General features: G+C 42.2%; 1 protein-coding gene across 1 annotated transcript; it reads left to right on the top strand.

Moving 5' to 3' along the window:
• The first annotated feature begins 19049 nt into the window (after positions 1-19049).
• On the top strand, positions 19050-20284 carry LOC137836437 (uncharacterized). The gene is made up of 2 exons (XM_068645156.1): positions 19050-19292; positions 19922-20284. The coding sequence occupies exons 1-2, from the start codon at positions 19050-19052 to the stop codon at positions 20282-20284; spliced, it is 606 nt and encodes a 201-aa protein (XP_068501257.1).
• The last annotated feature ends 515 nt before the right edge of the window (positions 20285-20799 follow it).

Raw genomic sequence — 20799 nt, 5'->3', positions numbered from 1 at the left:
TTAACTGTAATATAACTTGAGGTGCGTGGCGTTCCAAGTGCGAGGAATCGCCCCTCCTTCCAATGTCTCTAAGCGGTAGGCGCCGTTCCCGAGCGCCTCGGTTATTCTGAACGGTCCCGTCCACTTGGGCGATAGTTTATTCTCCATCTCGTACTGGTGGGCTTTCCTCATCACCAGGTCGCCTTCTCTGAACTGTCTCGGCATCACCTTCGAGTTATATCTTCGTTCAATCCTTCTCTTCACCGCCTCAGCTTTCAATCTCGCCTCTTCCCTGACCTCATCCAGTAAATCCAGGTTCAACCTTCTCTCCTCATTTGAGTCTTCCTCCACGAAGTTCTGGAATCTCGGCGAGCTCTCCTGGATCTGCACTGGAATCATTGCGTCACACCCATAGACCAAGCTGAACGGGGTCTCGTGGGTTCCTGATTGCTCGGTGGTGTGGTACGCCCAGACTATACGGGGTACCTCCTCAGCCCAGCTTCCTTTGGCTTTCTCTAGCCTTCTCTTCAACCCTCTCAGCAACACCCGATTGGCGGATTCTACTTGGCCATTCGTCTGAGGGTGCTCGACGGATGCAAACACTTGTTGAATTCCCACCCCCTCGCACAGCTTCTTCAACAGGTGACTTGCGAACTGAGTCCCATTGTCCGAGACCAGGCGCTTTGGCACACCAAACCGACACACAATATTCTTCCACACGAAACCTTCGATCTTGTGTGCGGTGATCTGGGCCACTGGCTCTGCTTCGATCCACTTGGTGAAATATTCGATTGCCACCACCAAGTACTTCATCTGCCTGATCGCCAGCGGGAATGGTCCTAGGATGTCGATTCCCCATGTATGAAACGGCCAAGGGCTATAGATTGACTTCAACTCCTCGGGAGGCGCCTTGTGCCAATCAGCGTGCTGTTGGCATTGTTTGCAGCACTGCGCATACTTCTTACAATCTTCTCTCATCGTTGGCCAGTAGTAACCTGCGTGGAGGGTCCTTGCGGCCAGAGCTCGACCCCCGGCGTGGCTTCCGCATACCCCTTCATGGAGCTCTGCCATAATTCTCGTACATTTCTCGCCATGCACACATTCCAGGAGTGGGTGAGTGAACCCAAACCTGTACAACTCACCATCAATCAATGTGAACTTGCTAGAATTCTTCTTTATCTTCCTAGCCTCTGTCAGATCCAGCGGGAGAAGGCCATCCGCCAAGCAGCGTTTGTACTGCGTCACCCAGGTGTCTGGCTCGTGCGTAGCGCAGACCTGTGTCATGTTCACCCTCTCCCCCCGACATGCTCTTATCCTCGGCGATCTCAAGGTCTCTTGAGTCAGGGATCTGTGACTCCTCGCCGCTTTCTCCGTCGACTTGCTTATCTGAAGAACCAGGTGATCTGCCACGAATGCTCTCGGCGTCTTCAGAGTTTCTTGAATCACCGTCCTCTGCCTACCCCCCTTGCCTGAACTGGCGAGCTTAGCTAGCAAGTCAGCTCGGGCATTCTGCTCTCTGGGCACATGCACCACTTCAAAGGAGGCAAAGGAACTCTTCAACTCCTGTACATACTCCAGGTAAGCCGCCATTTGTGGATCTTTAGCCTGGAACTCGCCTGTTACTTGCCCCGTGACTAGCAGCGAGTCACTCTTAGCCATCAGGGCCCTTGCTCCCATCTCTTTAGCCAGCAAGATACCGGCGATCAGCGCCTCATATTCTGCTTGATTGTTGCTGGCCTTGAAGGCAAACCTTAAAGATTGTTCGATCAGCACGCCGTTGGGTCCCTCCAAGATGACTCCAGCACCGCTACCCTGCTGGTTGGACGATCCATCCACTGAAAGCACCCAACGAAAGTCGTCCCCTTCAACTCGTGTCGCCTCAGATGAGAGCTCGACCACGAAATCTGCGAAGATTTGCCCCTTGATCGGGCCTCGGGGCTCATACTTAATATCAAACTCCGACAGCTCCACTGCCCACTTCACCATCCTTCCCGCAACGTCGGGCTTCTTCAAGACCTTCTGGATGGGCAGGTCGGTCATCACCAGTATCGTGAAGCTATGGAAATAGTGGCGCAACCTCCTCGCCGAAAATACCACAGCCAGCGCAGCCTTCTCCAGGGCCTGATATCTCGTTTCTGGGCCCTGCAGCACCTTACTAACAAAATAAACAGGCTTTTGAGCCTGATGTTGATCCTGGGTGAGCACCGCACTCACCGCCCTCTCAGTTACAGCAAAATACAACCTGAGAGGGGTTCCCACCTGCGGTTTGCACAAAACCGGCGGGCTCGCCAGATATTCCTTAAGCTTGACGAAGGCTTCCTCACACTCCTTCGTCCAGGCAAACTTGTTATTGCGCCTTAAACACTGGAAATATGGGTGGCCCTTCTCCCCGCTAGCTGAGACGAAGCGAGATAGGGCGGCCATCCGACCTGTGAGCTGCTGTACTTCCTTCACAGTGGCCGGGCTCCTCATCGCCAAGATGGCGGCACACTTATCCGGGTTGGCCTTTATTCCTGTTTCAGTTAAGAGAAATCCCAGGAACTTTCCATCCTCTACGCCAAAGATGCATTTCTCAGGATTCAGCTTCAACCTAAACTTGGCGATCGTCGTGAACAACTCCTCCAAGTCCGCAACGTGCTTGCTTTTCTCTGGCGAGGTCACGACCATGTCATCTACGTACGCTTGCACGTTCCTTCCCAACATCGGTGCAAGTACTCGATCCATCAACCTCTGGTACGTGGCCCCCGCGTTCTTCAGCCCAAACGGCATCACCTTGTAGCAGTAGCACGATCTCTCGGTCATGAAGGCAGTCTTCTCTTCATCCATGGGATGCATCTTGATCTGGTTATACCCCGAGAAGGCGTCCAGGAAGCTCAACAACTTACACCCTGCAGCACTATCCACCAGGGCGTCTATGCTTGGTAAAGGATATGAGTCCTTTGGGCAAGCCTTATTCAGATCAGTGAAATCGACGCACATGCGCCATTTCCCGTTACTCTTCTTCACCAGCACGACATTTGCTAACCAGTCAGGGTACTGGACTTCCCTGATGTGGCCTGCAGCGAGGAGCTTCTGGGTTTCATCTCTAATCGCCTGCCTCCTCTCCTCGTTGAACTTTCTTCTCCTCTGCCGCACTGGTCTCACCAAGCTGTCCATCGCCAAATGATGGCACAAGAAGTCGGGATCGATCCCGGGCATGTCTGAAGCGGACCATGCAAATGCATCCAGATGCCGTTCTATCACCTTGGCGATCTGGTCCTGGAGCTCGACCTCCAGGGATCTTCCCAGCTTGAAGATCTTTCCCCCGATCTCTCTCTCGAGCCACTGCTCGACGGGTTTTGGCCTGGTCTCTCTGGCGATCACCGCCCTGGCGATTCCCAACTCTCTCGCTTCCTCAGGGCGATTCCTCGCCTCTTCTTCCTCCAGACCGGCGTTCCCCTCTCCCAACTCAGCATCCACCATCTCCACGTCTCTTCCGGCGGTCTCTTCCATCACCGTCGATCTGGGCTTCACACCAGGAGGCGGGGTGGTTGTCACGTAACTCACAGACCTTTTGTTTTTCAGGCTATTCTCATAGCACTTCTTCGCTTCTTTCTGGTCGGATTTGATGGTGATCACCACCCCCTCCATAGACGGCAACTTCACCTTCATGTGCCGGGTCGACGGTATGGCGCCTATCCTGTTGAGCGTGGGCCTTCCCAACAGAATGTTGTATGCTAAAGGAGCGTTCACGACAAGGTACTTGATTTTTTCTGTTCTCGAACCCGCCTCATCTGTAAACGTAGTCCTCAACTCAATGTACCCCCTGACCTCCACCTGGTCACCAACGAAACCATACAAACACCCTCCATAGGGCCTCAACTGATCAAGGGGCAGCTCCAACTGCGTGAAAGTCGGCCAGAACATCACGTCTGCCGAGCTTCCTTGGTCCACCAGAACCCTGTGGACCTTTCTTCCTGCCGTGATCAACGAGATGACTATGGGATCGTTGTCATGAGGCACAACGTCCCGAAGGTCTTGCTTGGTGAACGTAATGTCCACATCCGGCGAGTGGTCTTCAAACATATCCACCGTCATCACAGACCTCGCGTACCTCTTCCTCTGTGATGCGGTGCATCCACCCCCTGAGAAACCCCTTGCAATGGTGTGGATTTCCCCGTGCGTAGGCATCTCGTGCTGCTGAGCCTCTCCACCTGCTGGTTGGGAGCTCGACGCGCCCCCCGTCCTTCTATCCAACAAATAGTCATTTAGGAACCCGCTCTTAACCAGATCGTCGAGCTGGTATCCTAAAGCCAAGCACGAATCCACGGTGTGGCCAAAGCCCTGGTGAAACTCACACCAGGCGTCTGGCTTTGGTCCCAGCACCTTATCGCCTACCTTCTCGGGCGCCTTCAACCTAGCTGATATGTTGGGAATGGCAATCAGGTCCGCCAATCCCATGACAAACTTGTGCTTAGGCGGGCGATTGTATTCCCGGCGTGCTGGTTGCGGGCGTCCTTGGCCCCTGCCCTTGTTCTTCCTTGGATCATAAGGATGGCGAGTCCTCTGATCCCTTCTGGCCGCCGCTGTCTCCAGCACCCTCTGTGGCTAGATCCTGGTCTGGGCGCGTGGCCTAGCGGGAGCCACGCTTCCTCTCTTCTCGGCGGCTTCACTCTCGTCGGCGATGTGGGCCACCGCAAGTCGCCTAACCTCAGCAAACGTGGCGGGGTGAGCCCTGATCAATGCCTCGTAGAATGGTCCCGGCAGCACGCCCTTCTTAAATGCGTAGACCAGCATTTCTTCATCTTTAGCCGGCGATCTGACCATCTGCGCCCCAAAACGATTCAGGTAGTCCTTGAGGGACTCTCCCTGATACTGCCTGATATCGAATAGATCATAAGACACCCTCGGCGGTGCCTTGTTCACGATGTACTGCTCGACGAAAATTTTCGAGAACTGTTGCAAGTTGGTTATGTGACCTGTAGGCAAGCTCACAAACCATTCCAGCGCCGTTCCCTGGAGTGTGCTCACGAACATCTTGCAGTATACGACGTCTGATCCTCCTGACAGCATCATCTGCGTATGGAACGTGGTGAGATGAGCTTCAGGGTCCTCCATGCCGGTGAAAACAGCCTTAACAGGTACCACACTCGCAGGAATAGGCGTGTCAGTAATCGCCTGAGCGAAAGGCATAGGAAAAACGCGAGGCGGCGTTGACGGCGCGACCTCTTCAGCAATAGGACGCCCTCGCTGCTTCTGAAGAGCTTGATGCAGCTCTTCAGTCACTTTGCTAAGCTCATCATTCCTGGCCCGAGAGGCGACCAGGTCCTCATGCATTCTCGCCTGTTCTATGCGCGAGGCTTCCACATTCGCCTGCAACGAACGCATAATCTCCACCATGGTCATGGCGCCGGCGCCTTCAGCAGAAACGGGCGCAACTGGACTTGAACGGTTGCTTCTCATTTTTCTCATGAAACTTGACGAATCACAGAATGCAACGAACAACACTTCCTTCAGCGACGATCGATTCAGCGATCAATCGGTCAGAACTTCGCAAAACTTCGCAAGAAAACTCAAGAACACAAAAAACCTCCACAGAAACCTGCAACTCCACCAGAAACCAACGCTTCTTCCACGAAAAACCAAACAAACCGAAGAACTCAGATCTTCACCGAATAAATCTCGCGTAAGCAGCAGAAAACTTCACCTGACCGAACAAAAATCCAAACGAACGGTGGAAAACGTGAAATCACCGAACAAATCTCAGACGAACAGCGAACAATGGTTGCACCAGCACACAACCACGCAGAAAAGTACGAAAACCTCCAAGAACTCACGTTGTGGATGGGAACAGGTTTTACACGGCCCCACGGTGGGCGCCTGATGATCCTGCCTGTTGACCAGAAAGTTGAAGCTTGCCTCGTCAAACTTGGATCGACGTGTGCACCGCGTCAACCTCCGTCCTTCGCCGCGATCCACCTCAAGAACCTGCAAAAGAACAGAGCGGCGCCGCTGCGGCCGATCGCACTCCAACGCCCAAGTCAGTGACTGAACCACCAAATACTAAGAGAGTAACACTCAAGAACTCTCAAGGAACCGTGCAATGTTCTCTCTCACAGTATACTCAAGAACTCGCAAGCGTAAAGAAAACAATCTGAACGTGCGTACCTCAGAAGTTCGTTGGGAAATCCTTATATACCTGGGCACTTTCTCTCTCCTGGCAGTTACACACCTGGACACGTGGCTCGCATCCAGCCGTACACGTGCCATCATCTGGAGCCTCCTTGACTTGGGCGCTGCTTCTGACTCTCCTTTGGCTAAGTTACTTATGCATGATACTACTCAGTGCATAGCTGTCCTGGAGTGCGATCTCCACTGATTGGCGAGCTAGGGTGCCTTCGTACACACCTTCCCTGTGGTCTCGCCGGCTGCCTTCATAATCTGCACCGCCTTCATAATCTGCACCGCCTTCATAATCTGCACCGCCTTCATCTTCGGCGATGTGCTTGCTCCGACGATCTCTAATCACTTGGTCGCCTGAGTTTACATCTGGCGACTTCATCTTTAACCCGGTGACCGCCGGTTCTGGTGTGCTGGAGATCGGACCACGCCAACTTAATAACTGGCGACTTCACGAGCCCCCCGACTTCCTTCCCTTCTGCCAACCTGGCGTCTCGTTAACACGCCTATACTGTAGCTTGATGCCACGTCATCACTTCCGACTACCAGGGCGGTACACATAGCATCACATTGAAAACTTAAGGTAGCTAAGGGTACTTTCTTTTCTTCACTCACATGGTTGTAAGCAAACAATTGCTCTACCCTCATCTCCCAATATAGATATGTTTCTACATCTTCTTTTCCATAGAAATAAGGTAGCTCTACCTTAACAGGTCTTCTTGTCTCTCTTTTCTAGCTCTCCTAGGGGGTGGTTCATTTATCCCAAGACTTTCTTCCCCAAAAGAATCATAAACTTGAGAGCTATATGCATGAGAATATAATTTTTTTGAAATTTGAGACTTCTCATCCTTTTCTTTAGTCAATTTATTAGTTTTGGCCTTATTCTCCAATTGTTTAGATGAAATTGATTGAATATCTTTGGAAAGTTGTTTCAAAAGGGATTTGATGGATTTCATATCACTTTCCATAGACTTTGAAGAATGAGAAGACATGACTAGAGCTTTGTGTCTAGAAATGTTTTACTTTGAGAAAAATGAGGGAAGTTAAAGAAGGTAGTTTTCCAGGTAAGAGAGGTGAGTCACAATGGACTACTTAAATACCAAGTCTTGCCTTAGCCAAAAACTATCCCTTAATGTCTTCACACAAATCTTTCTTTTGGTAAACCACTTAAAACACAATTAAGTTGGAGAAATCAATTTTTTAATGCAAGAAAACAATGCAAACTATCTAATCAACCAAGCAAAATTAACAAAGCTTAAACAAGACAAAACAGTTTGATAAGCGTAGCTAATTAAAGGTAAAAAGATGCAATTAAAACAATTAACAATTGCTAAGTTAGATAGTTCTAAACTAGTCGGCCCTAGGTGAGGCTTCTTGGACACTTGGAGCCCTTGAAGATACACTCACCATCTAATTGCGTAATTAAACAAGTAATTAACAAGAGTTAAGTTGCAAAGAAATTAGATGGAACTCCCTTTGTTGATTTTCTATTAGCACTCTCTTTGTTGTCTCTTCTTTGTTGGGCCCTCCAATGTATGTGGTGTATTTAGAAAGTGTTTGTTTTTGCCCCTTGCCTTTCTTCCTCTTGGAGTTAGGTAATTAATTCTTCAATCCAGCACCTATTAAGCAAACTAGACTCTCCTCAAGTCAATTCCCACTCAATCAAGTACCAATTGATAATTAATCCACCACCAAGCTTAGAGGTCAAAGAATTAAAGCAAGAAACAAATTAATTTGAAAAACAGTACCACACAAATGGAATTAAATGTGACAAAATAGAAAGAGTTTCAATGAAATATTAGACAAGCAAATAAAAGGTACTCAAAGAAAGGATGGCACACAAAATGGAACCTATGGAATAGCACTAGATTTGATTTCAAAATAAAAAACAGCACCACTGAAACAAGTTGTTGTGGTCTAGAAAGCGTGATTTTCACAGATTTATGCTGAGCTGGCCTTTTAATATTTGCTTCTGAAAATTTATATTCAAACAGATCAAGATCTCAAAAAATTTTTGGCGTTGGTTTCACTCCAAACGCATGCACCATTTTGTTTTAATAAATTTTCTAAAATCAGTGCTCAGATTCGGCAGTTGTAGCGTCAGGATTGCACACTGTTTTTGTAATATTTATCATTTTTTTTCTATTTCTTTTTTTGAACTGATTATTTTTTTGTCCTCTTGCTAACACCTCAATCTTGCAAAATCCATAGGCTCAGAATTTTCTTATGTGTATTTTAATTTTCATAAGCAAAAACAGCCAAAACAGAATGGTGTAAAACAGAGGGTTTTGTAAATCTGGAAATAAAAACAGAATGATATACCAAAGGAAACACAATGGAATTAGTGAAAGGAATTTGTGTGGATCTAACACACAAATATGAACTCAAACTAAAAATAAAAAGCACCAAAGGATAAAAAACACAGCAGATTCAGATCAAACATTTATACCAAAAACAAGAAACAAATAAGCCAAAAAAAGTACTACTAAGATTTGATGACATTTTTGGAAGAAACATGACTAGACAAAACACATATAGATTCAGAAATTAAAAGACTCAAATGAACACAATATGAACCAATTAAAATTGCAATAAGGACTCAAATACCTAAAATAAAAACAGCAACACAAACTATATGGACCTAGTCTTCTCCCATGCATAGCTTGGCCCAAGTCTCACATCCGTATCTTGGTCATGGACCTAGTAATAGGTCCTAGACGGTCTACCCTTCCTTCTAGATGCTCTCCCTTTAGACACTCTCCACCTTGTGCTAGACGCTCTTCACTTTGGCCTAGACGCTTCTTCCTTTGGCCTAGACGCTCTTGGTTTGGCTTTGGATGCTCACGTCTTGGCTCTTGTCTTTTTATATGAGGTTGTGCTTGGCCCTCTTCCATCACTGATGATTCGGTACTTACTGCCCTGTGTTCCTCTGACTTGATCGCTATTCTCTATGGAGGGCCTTACAACACCGTACCCCAACTTAGCGATAATCCATCGTGCAAGTCCTCCTTTCTCGAAGTGCATCTGGCGCAAGGGGTGACTTTCTGGGTGCCAACTCATGCGCCCCAACCTCTAGTCACTCGCCCTGGGGGTGTATCTACCTTCCTCTCGTACCATGCACATGGTTCTCCCCTGGGCGTGGCCCTCTCATGGGTCGTATCTGTCCTACGGGTCTCCCAGCGGTGGCGTGGGTACTGCAAGAGTCAGGTTACCCCCTACTGGTACTAGAACTATGGCCTTGAAGCCACCTGTCTCTTACTGCTCTGAGGTACTGAGGCCTCTCGTGGTGTCGCCCCCTCCATGGTCTTTCCTACCCTTGGGTATCGGGGGGTGACACCGTCGATGCCTTAACCGGCGACGCCTCATCTTGGCGATGCCTCAACCTGGCGACGCCTTAACCTGGCGACGCCTACGCCTCATCCTGACGACGCCCTAAATGGTCCACCTGTGGACTTTTCTCCCTGGGCTCCCTGGATGGGTCCCACCATATGTTTGACTTTGAATTTGGTCAACGCCCGGGGACGGGACGGTACAACCGTTGATCTTGCCACGTGTACATTTTTAAAAAAGTATGGTGAGATGTCACTTCGGTGCACTATTCACATCCCGTCACCCAGTGCCATGTAGGTTGTCGCAAGCGATCACTTAAAGCCTCTTCGCTGAAACAAGTTACAACTCGAGACTGGGGTCTAGTATACAAGCCATACCTCGGTCATCGGCTTAAGAGAAGTACATCGGACATCGGTGGTCTGATAGCAATAGTGGGCCATGCAAGCTGTACCCCACAAATAGTATCAGTTAACGTGAGTTAACACCTAGATACAAAAAAGACCTAAGTCACGAGAGGATCATGCATGGGGTGTGTATGGTACATTCGGGTACGACAAAAGCAAATGTTCCTTGGAGGCGCTATGCCCCGTTAGGGTTAGGGTTTCCAGGGAAAGACTGCATGCATGACACGTGAATACTTAAGGCACCTACATAATAGATGATGTCGTAGCGTTGGTACGTGAGTAGGTACCTTGGCGGCTACGCTGTTAGGTCTATGCACTCCAGAAAAGGGAAGTCGTATGCGTCAGATTACGCTAAGATTGTGTAATAGCGGCGTAAGGACATTCTCGCAGGAACCCTAAGCCTACTAAGAGACGTGGGAGCATTATAGAACTGACCCTAGATACAACCTATAAATAGGGTGGTAAGAACCCTAGCAAGGTACACCGTTTCTAAGACTGAAACTGGTTTACACACATCACTGTTTCTTTAGCCCTTACTGTCTTGAGCGTCGGAGTGCAAACAACCGTAAGGGCACCCTTTGTCTTTACAGGTGAAGAGTTATTCAACCCCAGGAAGTTCGATTCTCAGAAGAAGACAGGTGGGCCTGAGGCTGCCGATCGAGTCAACCGGCTATGGAAGTATGAAGTTTAAATGAAAAAAATTATGTAAATTTGATGATGTTTGGTATAAACTAGAAGCATAAGAGGATAGGTGTATCTTCATTGGATACATAGAAGGAGTGGGTGAAGGTATAAGATATAGAGGTTAGATCCTAGGGAGGCTGAATGCTTTATTAGTAGGGAAACAACATTCAATGAGACTCTAATGACTATAATGTATAGAAAGTCAAAGAAAGGTAAGGAGAAATTTCATGTTGAGGTGAAACCTTCTAGTGATGAATCAGACTGTTTAGAGGTGTCAGATGATGAAACATCAGACAATATAAATCAACCTTTTTACCTTTTACTAAAAAACGATGGGACATGTAAAAGTTAACTCTAAATATTAGTTTTCGTGTAATATATAAAAAAGGATGATCAAACCTACACAAAAGTTTGGATATGATGATCTTATTTGTTATGATTTGACCACAACTAAAAAGATAAAAGGTTTAGAGCCTAGAATCTTCAAGGAGGGCATAAAAGGTGTATAATCTCAGTAGTGGAAGGTTGTCATGGAAGAGGATATTGAATCTCTGAAGAAGAAATGAAAAGGTGGTAGGATGCAAGTGGGTGTTCAAGAAGGAAAGAATATCAGGTGTGGAATAATAGAGGTTCAAGGTGAGACTATGGCAAAAGGTTTTAGACACATGGAAGGGTAGAGTATAATTAGATATTTTCACATATGGTAAAATAATATTCAATAAGGATTTTGACGTCTATTATTAACCATTATAATCTAGTGTTAGAACATTTAGACGTGATGATATCTTTTTTACATGGAATCTTGGAAGAGACTATCTACATGCAACAGTCAAAAGGGTTTGTAGAAGATAAGAGAAATGTATATCTTTTGAAAAAAATTATTATGGCTTGAAACATTTTCCAAAGTAGTGGTACAAGATATTTGATGATTTACTAAAGGAGACAAGATTCTAGATGAGCAATTATGATAGTTGTGTCTACATTCTAAAAGAAAAATAAAAATGTGTTTTTATTGCTCTTATATGTAGAGGATATTCTTATAGCTAACGAAATAAAAATGAAATAACTGAGCTTAAAGAAAAATTAATCTCAGAGTTTGAAATGAAAGATCTTGGTTCGTGAGGCAAATACTAGGGATGGACATACAAATTTTGTTATGTCTATCTTAGCAGGATACTTGAACAAAGTGGTTGAGATGTTTAGGATGCATGAATCTAAACCCATGGGTACACCTTTGGAACATCACATGAAGATATTAGTACCTAATCTCATAGGTAAAAGGGAGATGAAGACTATTCCATAGGTTAATGAAGTAGGGAACATCAGGTATAGGATGGTGTGTAGCCGATCGGATTTGGTGCATGTTATGAGTTTGGTTAGTAAGTTCATGGTAGATTCTAGATATACTCATTAGGAGACTTTAAAGTGGGTGCTAAGATATGTAAATGGAACAATATCGTTTAGTCTAGTGTATAGACAGTCTACCTATGACGAAGGTTGATGGTAGAGCCCCCAACCACACACAACCTGATGGAAGAGGCCCAAGCCCAAACCCAAGTTCAAGCCCAAGCCCAAGTTCAAACCCAAAAAATAAAAGATCTGGGCCAACTACAAGAGCTACGGCAAGAAGAATCCAAGAGGATTGGGACACTGCTACTGATGGCAGAGAAACTTTCCTCTATATGTTTAAAAATTCCATAAGTTTAGTGTAAGGTAAAATTTAATTTTTGTCAAAGTAGAATAGGAAATTTTACTTGTAATTTTTCTTAGAGTTAATTTTGGCCCCTAATTACCAACCTAAGTTAAATTAGGGTTTCTAAAACACCTAATTTAGTCTAGGGTGGTCATGAAAAGGCCCATGGAGGAGGGAATAAGAAACGCTAATCACACCTCCCATGTGTTTCTCTTTTAGGCGCCAAATTCAACTTGAATTTAGCTTTCATCTCATTTGGATTTGGCTCTTCAAATTTCGGCCCTCCATTTCTATAAAAGGAGGTGCTTGGTTCATAATTTGCTCAAGATTAATGAAGAGCGAATTGTTGCCAAAATTGTGCCAATTTCACTCCTTGTCTCCTACCTCTCTAGGATAGACACTTTAGTCTTCATTCTTCACCTATTCCAAGTGAGACTGCCTCACCACTCACTCTGCACACCTAGCATGCACCTTAAAGGAGTCCAACTCTCTACGTGAGATCCTTGTTCATTCTTTTCCATTGAAGCTTCCACCAATTCCTCCTAAGAAAAGCTAATCGGATGAAGGCACAACTACATCAAGTGGTATCATGAGCCTAGGTTCTTCAAGAGCTAAGTGTGCCTTCCTCTTTTCATGTTTTTGATTTTGTGTTGTTCTTCATATTTTTGTGTTGTTCATCATAAGATCCTTGAATGTCTTGCTGTTTTTGCATTTTAATTTTGATTTAGATGTTGTTTGGATAAATCCAATTGGTGCAATATGTTCAAATTGTTCTTGAGCTTCTAGTTTCAATTTTGTGTAGGATTCCTTTGAGTTTTGGTGTTGCTGTTTTAATTTTTCTAGATTTGAGTATTTCTTGCAAATTTAATCGGTTCATTTGATTGTGATTAGGTCATTTTGATTTTTGAATCCATAGATGTTTTGTCAAGTCATGTTTCTCCTAAATTGTCATCACTTCTATGTAGTACTTTTCTTGATAATTTTGGTTCATTGATTTTAATTTTGAGTGCAACTTCTAATATGTTTTTTTAGCCTTTGGTGCATTTTAATATTTAGATTTGAGTTCATGCTTGTGTGCTAGATCCACACAAGTTCCTATACATCAATTCTATTGTGTTTTTGAAGTTTCTTAAAACTGCTTTTAATTCCAGATTAGGATTCTATATTTTGTGCTGGCTGTTTCTATTTATGAAATTAAAATTCATTGGAGAAAATTTTTGAAACTCTGGATCTGAGTAGATTGGAGTGTTAGGAAAAACTGAAAAAAAAGTGATCAAAATTCGAAATACAAAAAAATGATAAATCAAATTCAAACAATGTGCAATTGTGGTGCGAAAAAAAAACGGTGAAGTAGCATCAGTTTTGAAAAATTTATCAAAATTAATTGGTGCAATCTTTTAGTGTGATTCCAACGCCAAAATTTAGTTAAAATTTAAATTCAAATTTGAAAGATCTAGCTCAACATAAATCAATTAAGTCACACATTTTGACACCTTATTATTTTGTAGTACTGTTTTGGTTTTGTTAATCCAGTTTTAGTGTCATTCTTTATGTTTAATTTGTGTGCTATCCTTTTGTTGAGTACCTTATTTTGTTTGCTTGTCAATTTTTATTCAATTACTCTTTCAAGTTGTCATATATCAACTCTCTTTGTTGTATCCCAATTTCAAATTGATTTTTGTTGCTTTAAAATTTTGTGGACCTCTTAGTGGAAGTAATTCAAAGGTGCTTTGTTAAGTTTGGAGCTAACATCTTTGGTGAGAGCTTTATCACTTAGTAGGTGCTTATTTGAATTCTCAAAGTTGAATATCCTTGAGAGGTTGAGCAAGAGGACAACATCAAGTGAGCTTAAACACTTACACAAATAAGGAGTGCCAAAAAGAAAAAGGAGTTCAAAAGGAAGGATGGCATAAAATAGGAAAATTTCTAAATTTTGTCAATTCAATTTTCTTTGTATTTTCTTTGAGTTGTAATTGGAAAAACTTGAACAATTAGTGGATTACTTGTGCATTAAACGGTGAGTGTGTCTTCAAGGTTCAAAGTGCCAAGACGCCTCACCTTAGGAAACACCTAGTTTACAAGCTTTTCTAGATAGCAATTTTTCTATTTAGTGTTTTTATTGCTTTGTATTGTTTGTTTGCATAAAAAAATTGTGTTTTCATTCTTGATTGTGCTCTAAGTGAATTACTTAGAGAAAGGTTTGTGAAAGTCTTTAAGGATAGAATTTGGCTAGGAAAGGCTTGGTACTTAAGTGATCCAAGTGATTCACCTCCCTTTCCTGGGAATCTACCTACATTACTCCACTTATCTTTCTTTTCGTAAATTGCTTTTAACGCATAACTTTAACCATGTCTTCTCATTGTCATCACTCTAGTGAAAATGATAGAGAGTATATTAAATCTCTTTTGAAAAAACTTGCATAAGACTTTCAATCACTTTCATATAGACAATTGCAATATGAGGCCCAACTCAAAGAAAAGGATGCTCATTTTGCTTTGATGAAAGAAAAGTTGAAAATGGTTAAAGAAAGGGATGAATACAACAAATAAAAAAAAGTTCTCATGCATCTAGCTCTAGAGGAGATGATTCTTTTGGGGAACAAAGCCTTAGAATTAATGAATATTATCAACCAACCCCTAGGAGAGCTAGAAAAGAAAGAAAAGAAAGCACTAAGGAGGTTAGGGTAGATCTACCTTATTTCCATGGGAAAGAAAATGTAGAAGCTTACCTAGATTGGGAAATGAAGGTAGAACAATTGTTTGCTTGCCATAGAGTAAGTGAGGAAAGAAAGGTACCCTTAGCCACCCTAAGCTTTTAAGGTAATGCTATGTATTGGTGAACTGCCCTTGAGCGAGATAGGCGACTTCATAAAGACCCTCCCATAGATTATTGGAATGATCTTAAGGGAGTCTTAAGACACCGCCATATTCCCTCCTATTATAATAGGGAGTTAATGGACAAGCTCCAAAGACTCCAACAAAAGACTATGAGCGTAGAGGAATATAGGCAGAAAATGGAAATATATATGATGAGAGCCTCAATTAGGGAGTCTGAGCCCACCACCATAGCAAGGTTTTTGAGTGGACTCAATCTTGAGAGTAGAGATAGAGTTGAACTTTTATCCTATAGAGACTTCAATGATTTAATTCTACTTTGTATCAAAGTTGAACAACAAAATTTGAGAAAAACTTCAAGTCGTAGGGAAGGTTCATATTCTAACTCTTATCCCTAAAGAAAACTCCCAAAAATATAGATAAAGATGTGATAACTCCACAACCCCGTAACAAAGATACCAAATGTTTTAAATGCTTTGGAAGAGGTCATATAGCTTCCCAATGCCCAAATAGGAGAACCATACTCTTAAGAGGGAAGGATGAATATAGCAGCCAAAGTGATGAAGCTAGTGGGGGAGAAGAAAAAGAAAATAGTGAAGGGGTATATCCATGTGAGGGTGAGTTAATGATGATTCGTAGAACCCTCAACAACCAACCTAGTACGAACCAAGAGACACAAAGGGAGAACATTTTCCACACAAGGTGTAAAGTTTTTGAAAATGTGTGTTATCTCATTGTGGACATTGGTTCTTGCTGCAACTATTGTAGCGCTAGGATGGTTGAGAAGTTGAATCTACAATTAACACCTCATCCTAAACCTTATAAACTTCAATGGATCAATGAAGATGGGGAATTAATTATAGATCAACAAGTGAAAGTCGAGTTTTTTGTGGGAAACTATAAAGATAAAGTTATGTGACGTAGTTCCCATGGAAGCTTGTCATATTTTGTTGGGTAGACCTTGACAATTTTATAAGAAAACTATGCACAATGGTCTTACCAATGAGATTACTTTCACTCACAAAGAAAAGAAGTTTGTACTTTATCCCTTATCACCTTCACAAGTGGTAAAGGACCAAGTGCAAATGAGAAAAAAAAGAAGGAAAAGAAAATAAATAAATTAGAAAACCAAGAAAAGGCCCTTAGGGAAAAAGAGGCGTGGGAGAAGAGTGTTCCTTCCCACAAGGTCATTCAAGAAGAAGAAAACTTTGAAAACATACTTCTTACTGAACAACCTTCAGGCCTCCTGATTTGTAAATGAACACTTACATGCACTGCCACAATGACTGAGACTTGTGTTCTACCTCCTCAAGTAAAAGAACTTTTAAAAGAATTTGATGATCTATTCCCAAGGAAGGTCCAATGGAACTTCCCCCTTTTAGAGGAATAGAACATCAAATAGATTTAGTTCCAGGAACTAGTCTACCTAATAGACCAACTTATAGAACTAACCCTGAAGAAACTAAGGAGATAGAATCACAAGTACAAAATTTGTTGGAGAAGGGCTGGGTTCAAAAGAGCATAAGTCCTTGTGTTGTACTTGTCTTGTTGGTGCCAAAAAAGAAATGACAAGTGGAGAATGTGTTGTGACTGTAGGGCCATCAATAATATCACCATCAAGTATAGGCATCCAATCCCAAGACTAGATGATATGCTTGATGAATTGCATGGGTCCATTATATTTTCCAAGATTGATCTTAAAAGTGGCTATCACCAAATTCGAATTAAAGAAGGTGATGAGTGGAAAACCGCTTTTAAAACCAAATTTGGATTATATGAATGGTTAGTGATGCCTTTTGGCCTTACTAATTCACCCAACACTTTTATGAGGCTTATGAATCCTATCTTGCAAGATTGTATAAGTAAACATGTAGTAGTTTATTTTCATGATATATTAATGTATAGTCAAGGCCTAGACGACCACCTAAGTCACCTTAGGAAGTTCTCTTAGTTCTTAGAAACAAAAGTTTGTTTGCTAATATTGATAAGTGTACTTTTTGTGTTGATAGTGTAGTGTTTTTAGGTTTTGTAGTTAACAAAAATGGGGTACATGTTGACCCCGAGAAAATCAAAGCCATCCAAGAATGGCCAACTCCACAAAATGTAGGAGATGTTAGGAGTTTTCATGGGTTAACAAGTTTTTATAGAAGATTTGTGCCTAACTTCTCGAGTCTAGCTTCACCACTCTATGAGTTAGTGAAGAATGACACTCCATTTTATTGGACTGAGAAGCAAGATCAAGCCTTCAAAAGGCTTAAAGCTCAACTCACTAATGCACTCGTTTTAGCTCTACCAAACTTTGAAAAACTTTTGAGCTAGAATGTGATGAACCAGAAGTAGGCATAGGTGCAGTGTTGTTGCAAGGTGGAAACCCAATTGCTTATTTCAGTGAAAAATGTCATGGTTCCACCCTCAACTACCCTACCTATGATAAGGAGCTCAATGCAATTGTGAGGGCTCTGAAGACTTGGGAGCACTATCTAATTTCCAAAGAATTTGTAATTCATAGTGATCACGAGTCTTTAAAATATCTGAAGGGTCAGCATAAGTTAAATATTTTGAATCAAGTGTGTTCAAGCTTTGAAGAATCCAAATCCTTTGAGTTTGATGGAAGGCTGGTTGTGCTTGTTGTTGCTGAGGTGCTTTAGAATAGGATCTGGGGTAGATTATATTTGTAAATCCACTCTTGATTGAATCCAAAGCTAAAGTATTTTCAAACCTTTTGAATTGAAAGTGTTTTTCAAACTAAGAGAAAAACAACCTGTTGTTTTATCGAAACAACCGATTGTTTTACTCTTAGGTGTTTTGAAAAAGGTTGAAAACTGTTTTTGGTGGTTGACTTGCTGTCAAACCAAAACAATCGATTGATTCCACATTTAACCGATTGATTGTTTTCAAATCATAACAGAAAACTGTTTTGTGTGTTGACTAAGCTTTAAATGATTTTGTAACTGAATGCACTCCTGTTTTAAATGCTTTGACCATTCTTTGAAAGCTATAAATAGTTTGTTTATCTTTTGTAACAAACAACAACTGAGATTTAATCGTAGAAAAAAATATTTGAGTTTTTCACTGATTTTGCTTTCAAGAATTAAAGATTGCTTTGAACTTGCTTTGATAAAGAGAGAGTGGAATAGGATTTCATTTGTATTGATTTCAGTTCATTATGTAACAAGTGTAATCCTTCTGTACTTTGTGTAAACTCTGATGTGGTAGGCCAAGAAGTGTTGTGTGCTCTTGAGGTTGTCAAGATCAACATTCTTGGTAGTGTATGTGCTGAGCCAAAGGAAGTGTGTGTCTTGAGGAAATCAAGGTCACTTCATTGGTGGTGTGTGTAAGTAATCTAGGTTTGGTTACTTAGTGGATTCCCTAGTGGTTTCTGGGAAACTGGATGTAGCTCTTGGGTTAAGAGTGAACCAGTATAAACTGTGTGTACAATCTCTCTCTCCCTTAAACTCTTTAATTTCAACTTGTATATTTTTAACTGGTATAAACAATCGATTGTTTCTGCGAAACAACTGATTATTTTTCTGGTGCTGTATTAAATTGCTTTGTGTTTTTGGCTAACTGGATTTTGAATCAAGTTTTCTCAAAGAAATTTCATTCTAGACTAAAATTTTTGTGAAAACCCCTTTAAACCATTCCCCCCACCCCCTCTAGTTTAAAGTCATACTTTCTAACAATTGGCATCAAGAGCTTGGTACTTGAAAAATAGTCAAGTTTGATCCGAAAATCTTTTTCAATGGCTGGAAAACTATCTTTCGAGGAAGGTGCTTCAATCAACAAACCACCTTTATTCTGTGGTTTGAATTATAAGTATTGGGAGGCTAGAATGAAAATCTTTGTTGAATCCATTGATCAAGGAATTTGGGATTCAATCGAAAATGGCCCCTTCATTCCAAAGCTCAAAAAGAATGGATCCTTTATTAAAAACCTTGGTCCCAATGGACCAATGAAGAATGGAAGATGGCCAAGCTTGATTGTACTGCCCAAAACATAATAGCTTCTGCACTGGATTCTAATGAATTTTTCAGGATATCAGAATGCAAATCTGCCAAAGAAATGTGGGACACACTCAAAGCTACTCATGAGAACACCAATGAATCAAAGGAAGTAAAGACAAAAAGTCAAGCACGAAGGAAAAGGTGGAAAAACCGAAAAAGCCTCAACCTCTGCTTCAAGTCCAAAAATGAAGATGATTCAAGCAGTGTAAGTTCCTCTAATTCCTCAAATTCTGAAAATTACAGTCAATTGCTTCAAGCTTTTCAAGAAACACATGAAGAAGCTAACCGATTGGCCCTCTTGAACAACCGGTTAAAGGGAATGAATAACTGGCTTGAAAACAGAGTCAAAACACTGGAAGAAGAATTGGAAAATTCAAAAACAGATTTTGAAAACCTTGAAATCGTTTACAAAAACTCTTCTTGCAAGTGTAATACTCTTATTTGTGAAAATTGTGAAAATCTTGAAAAGAAAGTTCATTATCTTGTTAAAACTGTGGATAAGCTTTCAAAAGGTCAATCCAACTTTGAGAATGTCTTGCCATCTCAAAATTGTGTTTTTGGAAAAGCAGGATTAGGTTTTAATCAACAGAACAAGCAAGATAAATTTTCAAAGTCATTTTCGAAACTGCCAGAAAAACAACCGGTGGTTACATGCTTTTATTGCATGAAAGGAGGTCATTATGTCAGATTCTGTAAAATTAGAAAATATGCAATTCCTAGAGGTTTAATGAAGTGGATTCCCAATGTTGTAAAGGTTCAAATGATGAATGTAAACCAAATGGACCCACCTTCATAAGGGGACCAAATCTTTGTACTTGAAAATCTACTTTGTAGGAAACCTTGAAGGAGAGCATGCAACAATGGTATCTGGACAGTGGGTGCTCAAAGCACATTACTGGGGATAAATCAAAGTTTCTAAGCATCTCCTTTAAGCAAGAAGGTCACGTAACCTATGGAGACAACAACAAGGGAAGGATTCTTGGAAGAAGATCCATAGGAAACAAAGATATCTTGATCATCCATGATGTGCTTTATGTAGAAGGTTTAAAGCACAATCTGCTAAGCATTAGTCAATTGTGTGACAAAGGATATCAGGTTATCTTCAAAACAAACTCCTGCGAAATCTGTCTTCCCAACACAAAAGAGGTCATGTTGATTGGTAAGAGAATCAATAATGTTTATCTCTTGGATATCTGATGAGAATCAAATAAAGGAGGCTTTTATTAATGGAGGAAGAGGACATCCACCCTCACATTTGAAGTTCTTCCTTCTAGTCTTCTCAAAATTAAAAGAAGACATAAAATAAAGATGAGGCCCAAGCCCAAAGCCCAAGCCCAAGCCCAAGAAGGCCAAAGCCCAAAGAGCCCAAGTCCATCCCATGAGGGGCAAGGCCAAGCTTTGAAATACTCTTGTATAGTTTTAGGAGGTGTGGTTATTAAATAAAGGTGTGTGAAAATGTAAAATAAAGTCACATTGTCCATGTGACTTAGGAGAGTGGTGTAGGTGTAGTTTTTGGGAGGTGTCATAGTAGAAAAAGGTCACACCTCCCATGTGACTTGTTTTTGGTGGGAATTTCAAATGAGTTTATTTGAAATTTCCCACCTATTTTTCAGCACCTTAGGCTATAAATAGAGGTGCTTCCTTTGTAAAATTCAGATTGGAATTAATCTAAGAAAACTCTACTCAAATTTTGAGTGAACTTTGGAGAGCTT

Source organism: Phaseolus vulgaris, chromosome 11 (assembly GCF_000499845.2).
Source record: "Phaseolus vulgaris cultivar G19833 chromosome 11, P. vulgaris v2.0, whole genome shotgun sequence".
Lineage (NCBI taxonomy): Eukaryota > Viridiplantae > Streptophyta > Magnoliopsida > Fabales > Fabaceae > Phaseolus > Phaseolus vulgaris.
Note: the sequence above shows the minus strand (reverse complement) of the source record. Positions and strands in the feature narration are given on the sequence as shown.

What these genes read in the sequence shown, in the direction of transcription:
- LOC137836437 (XM_068645156.1), top strand. Translation starts at nt 19,050, where the DNA reads ATGGCCAAGCTTGATTGTACTGCCCAAAACATAATAGCTTCTGCACTG. An exon ending in ATGAAGATGATTCAAGCAGT is followed by an intron (nt 19,293 to 19,921) that starts GTAAGTTCCTCT and finishes TCTACTTTGTAG; the next exon opens with GAAACCTTGAAGGAGAGCAT.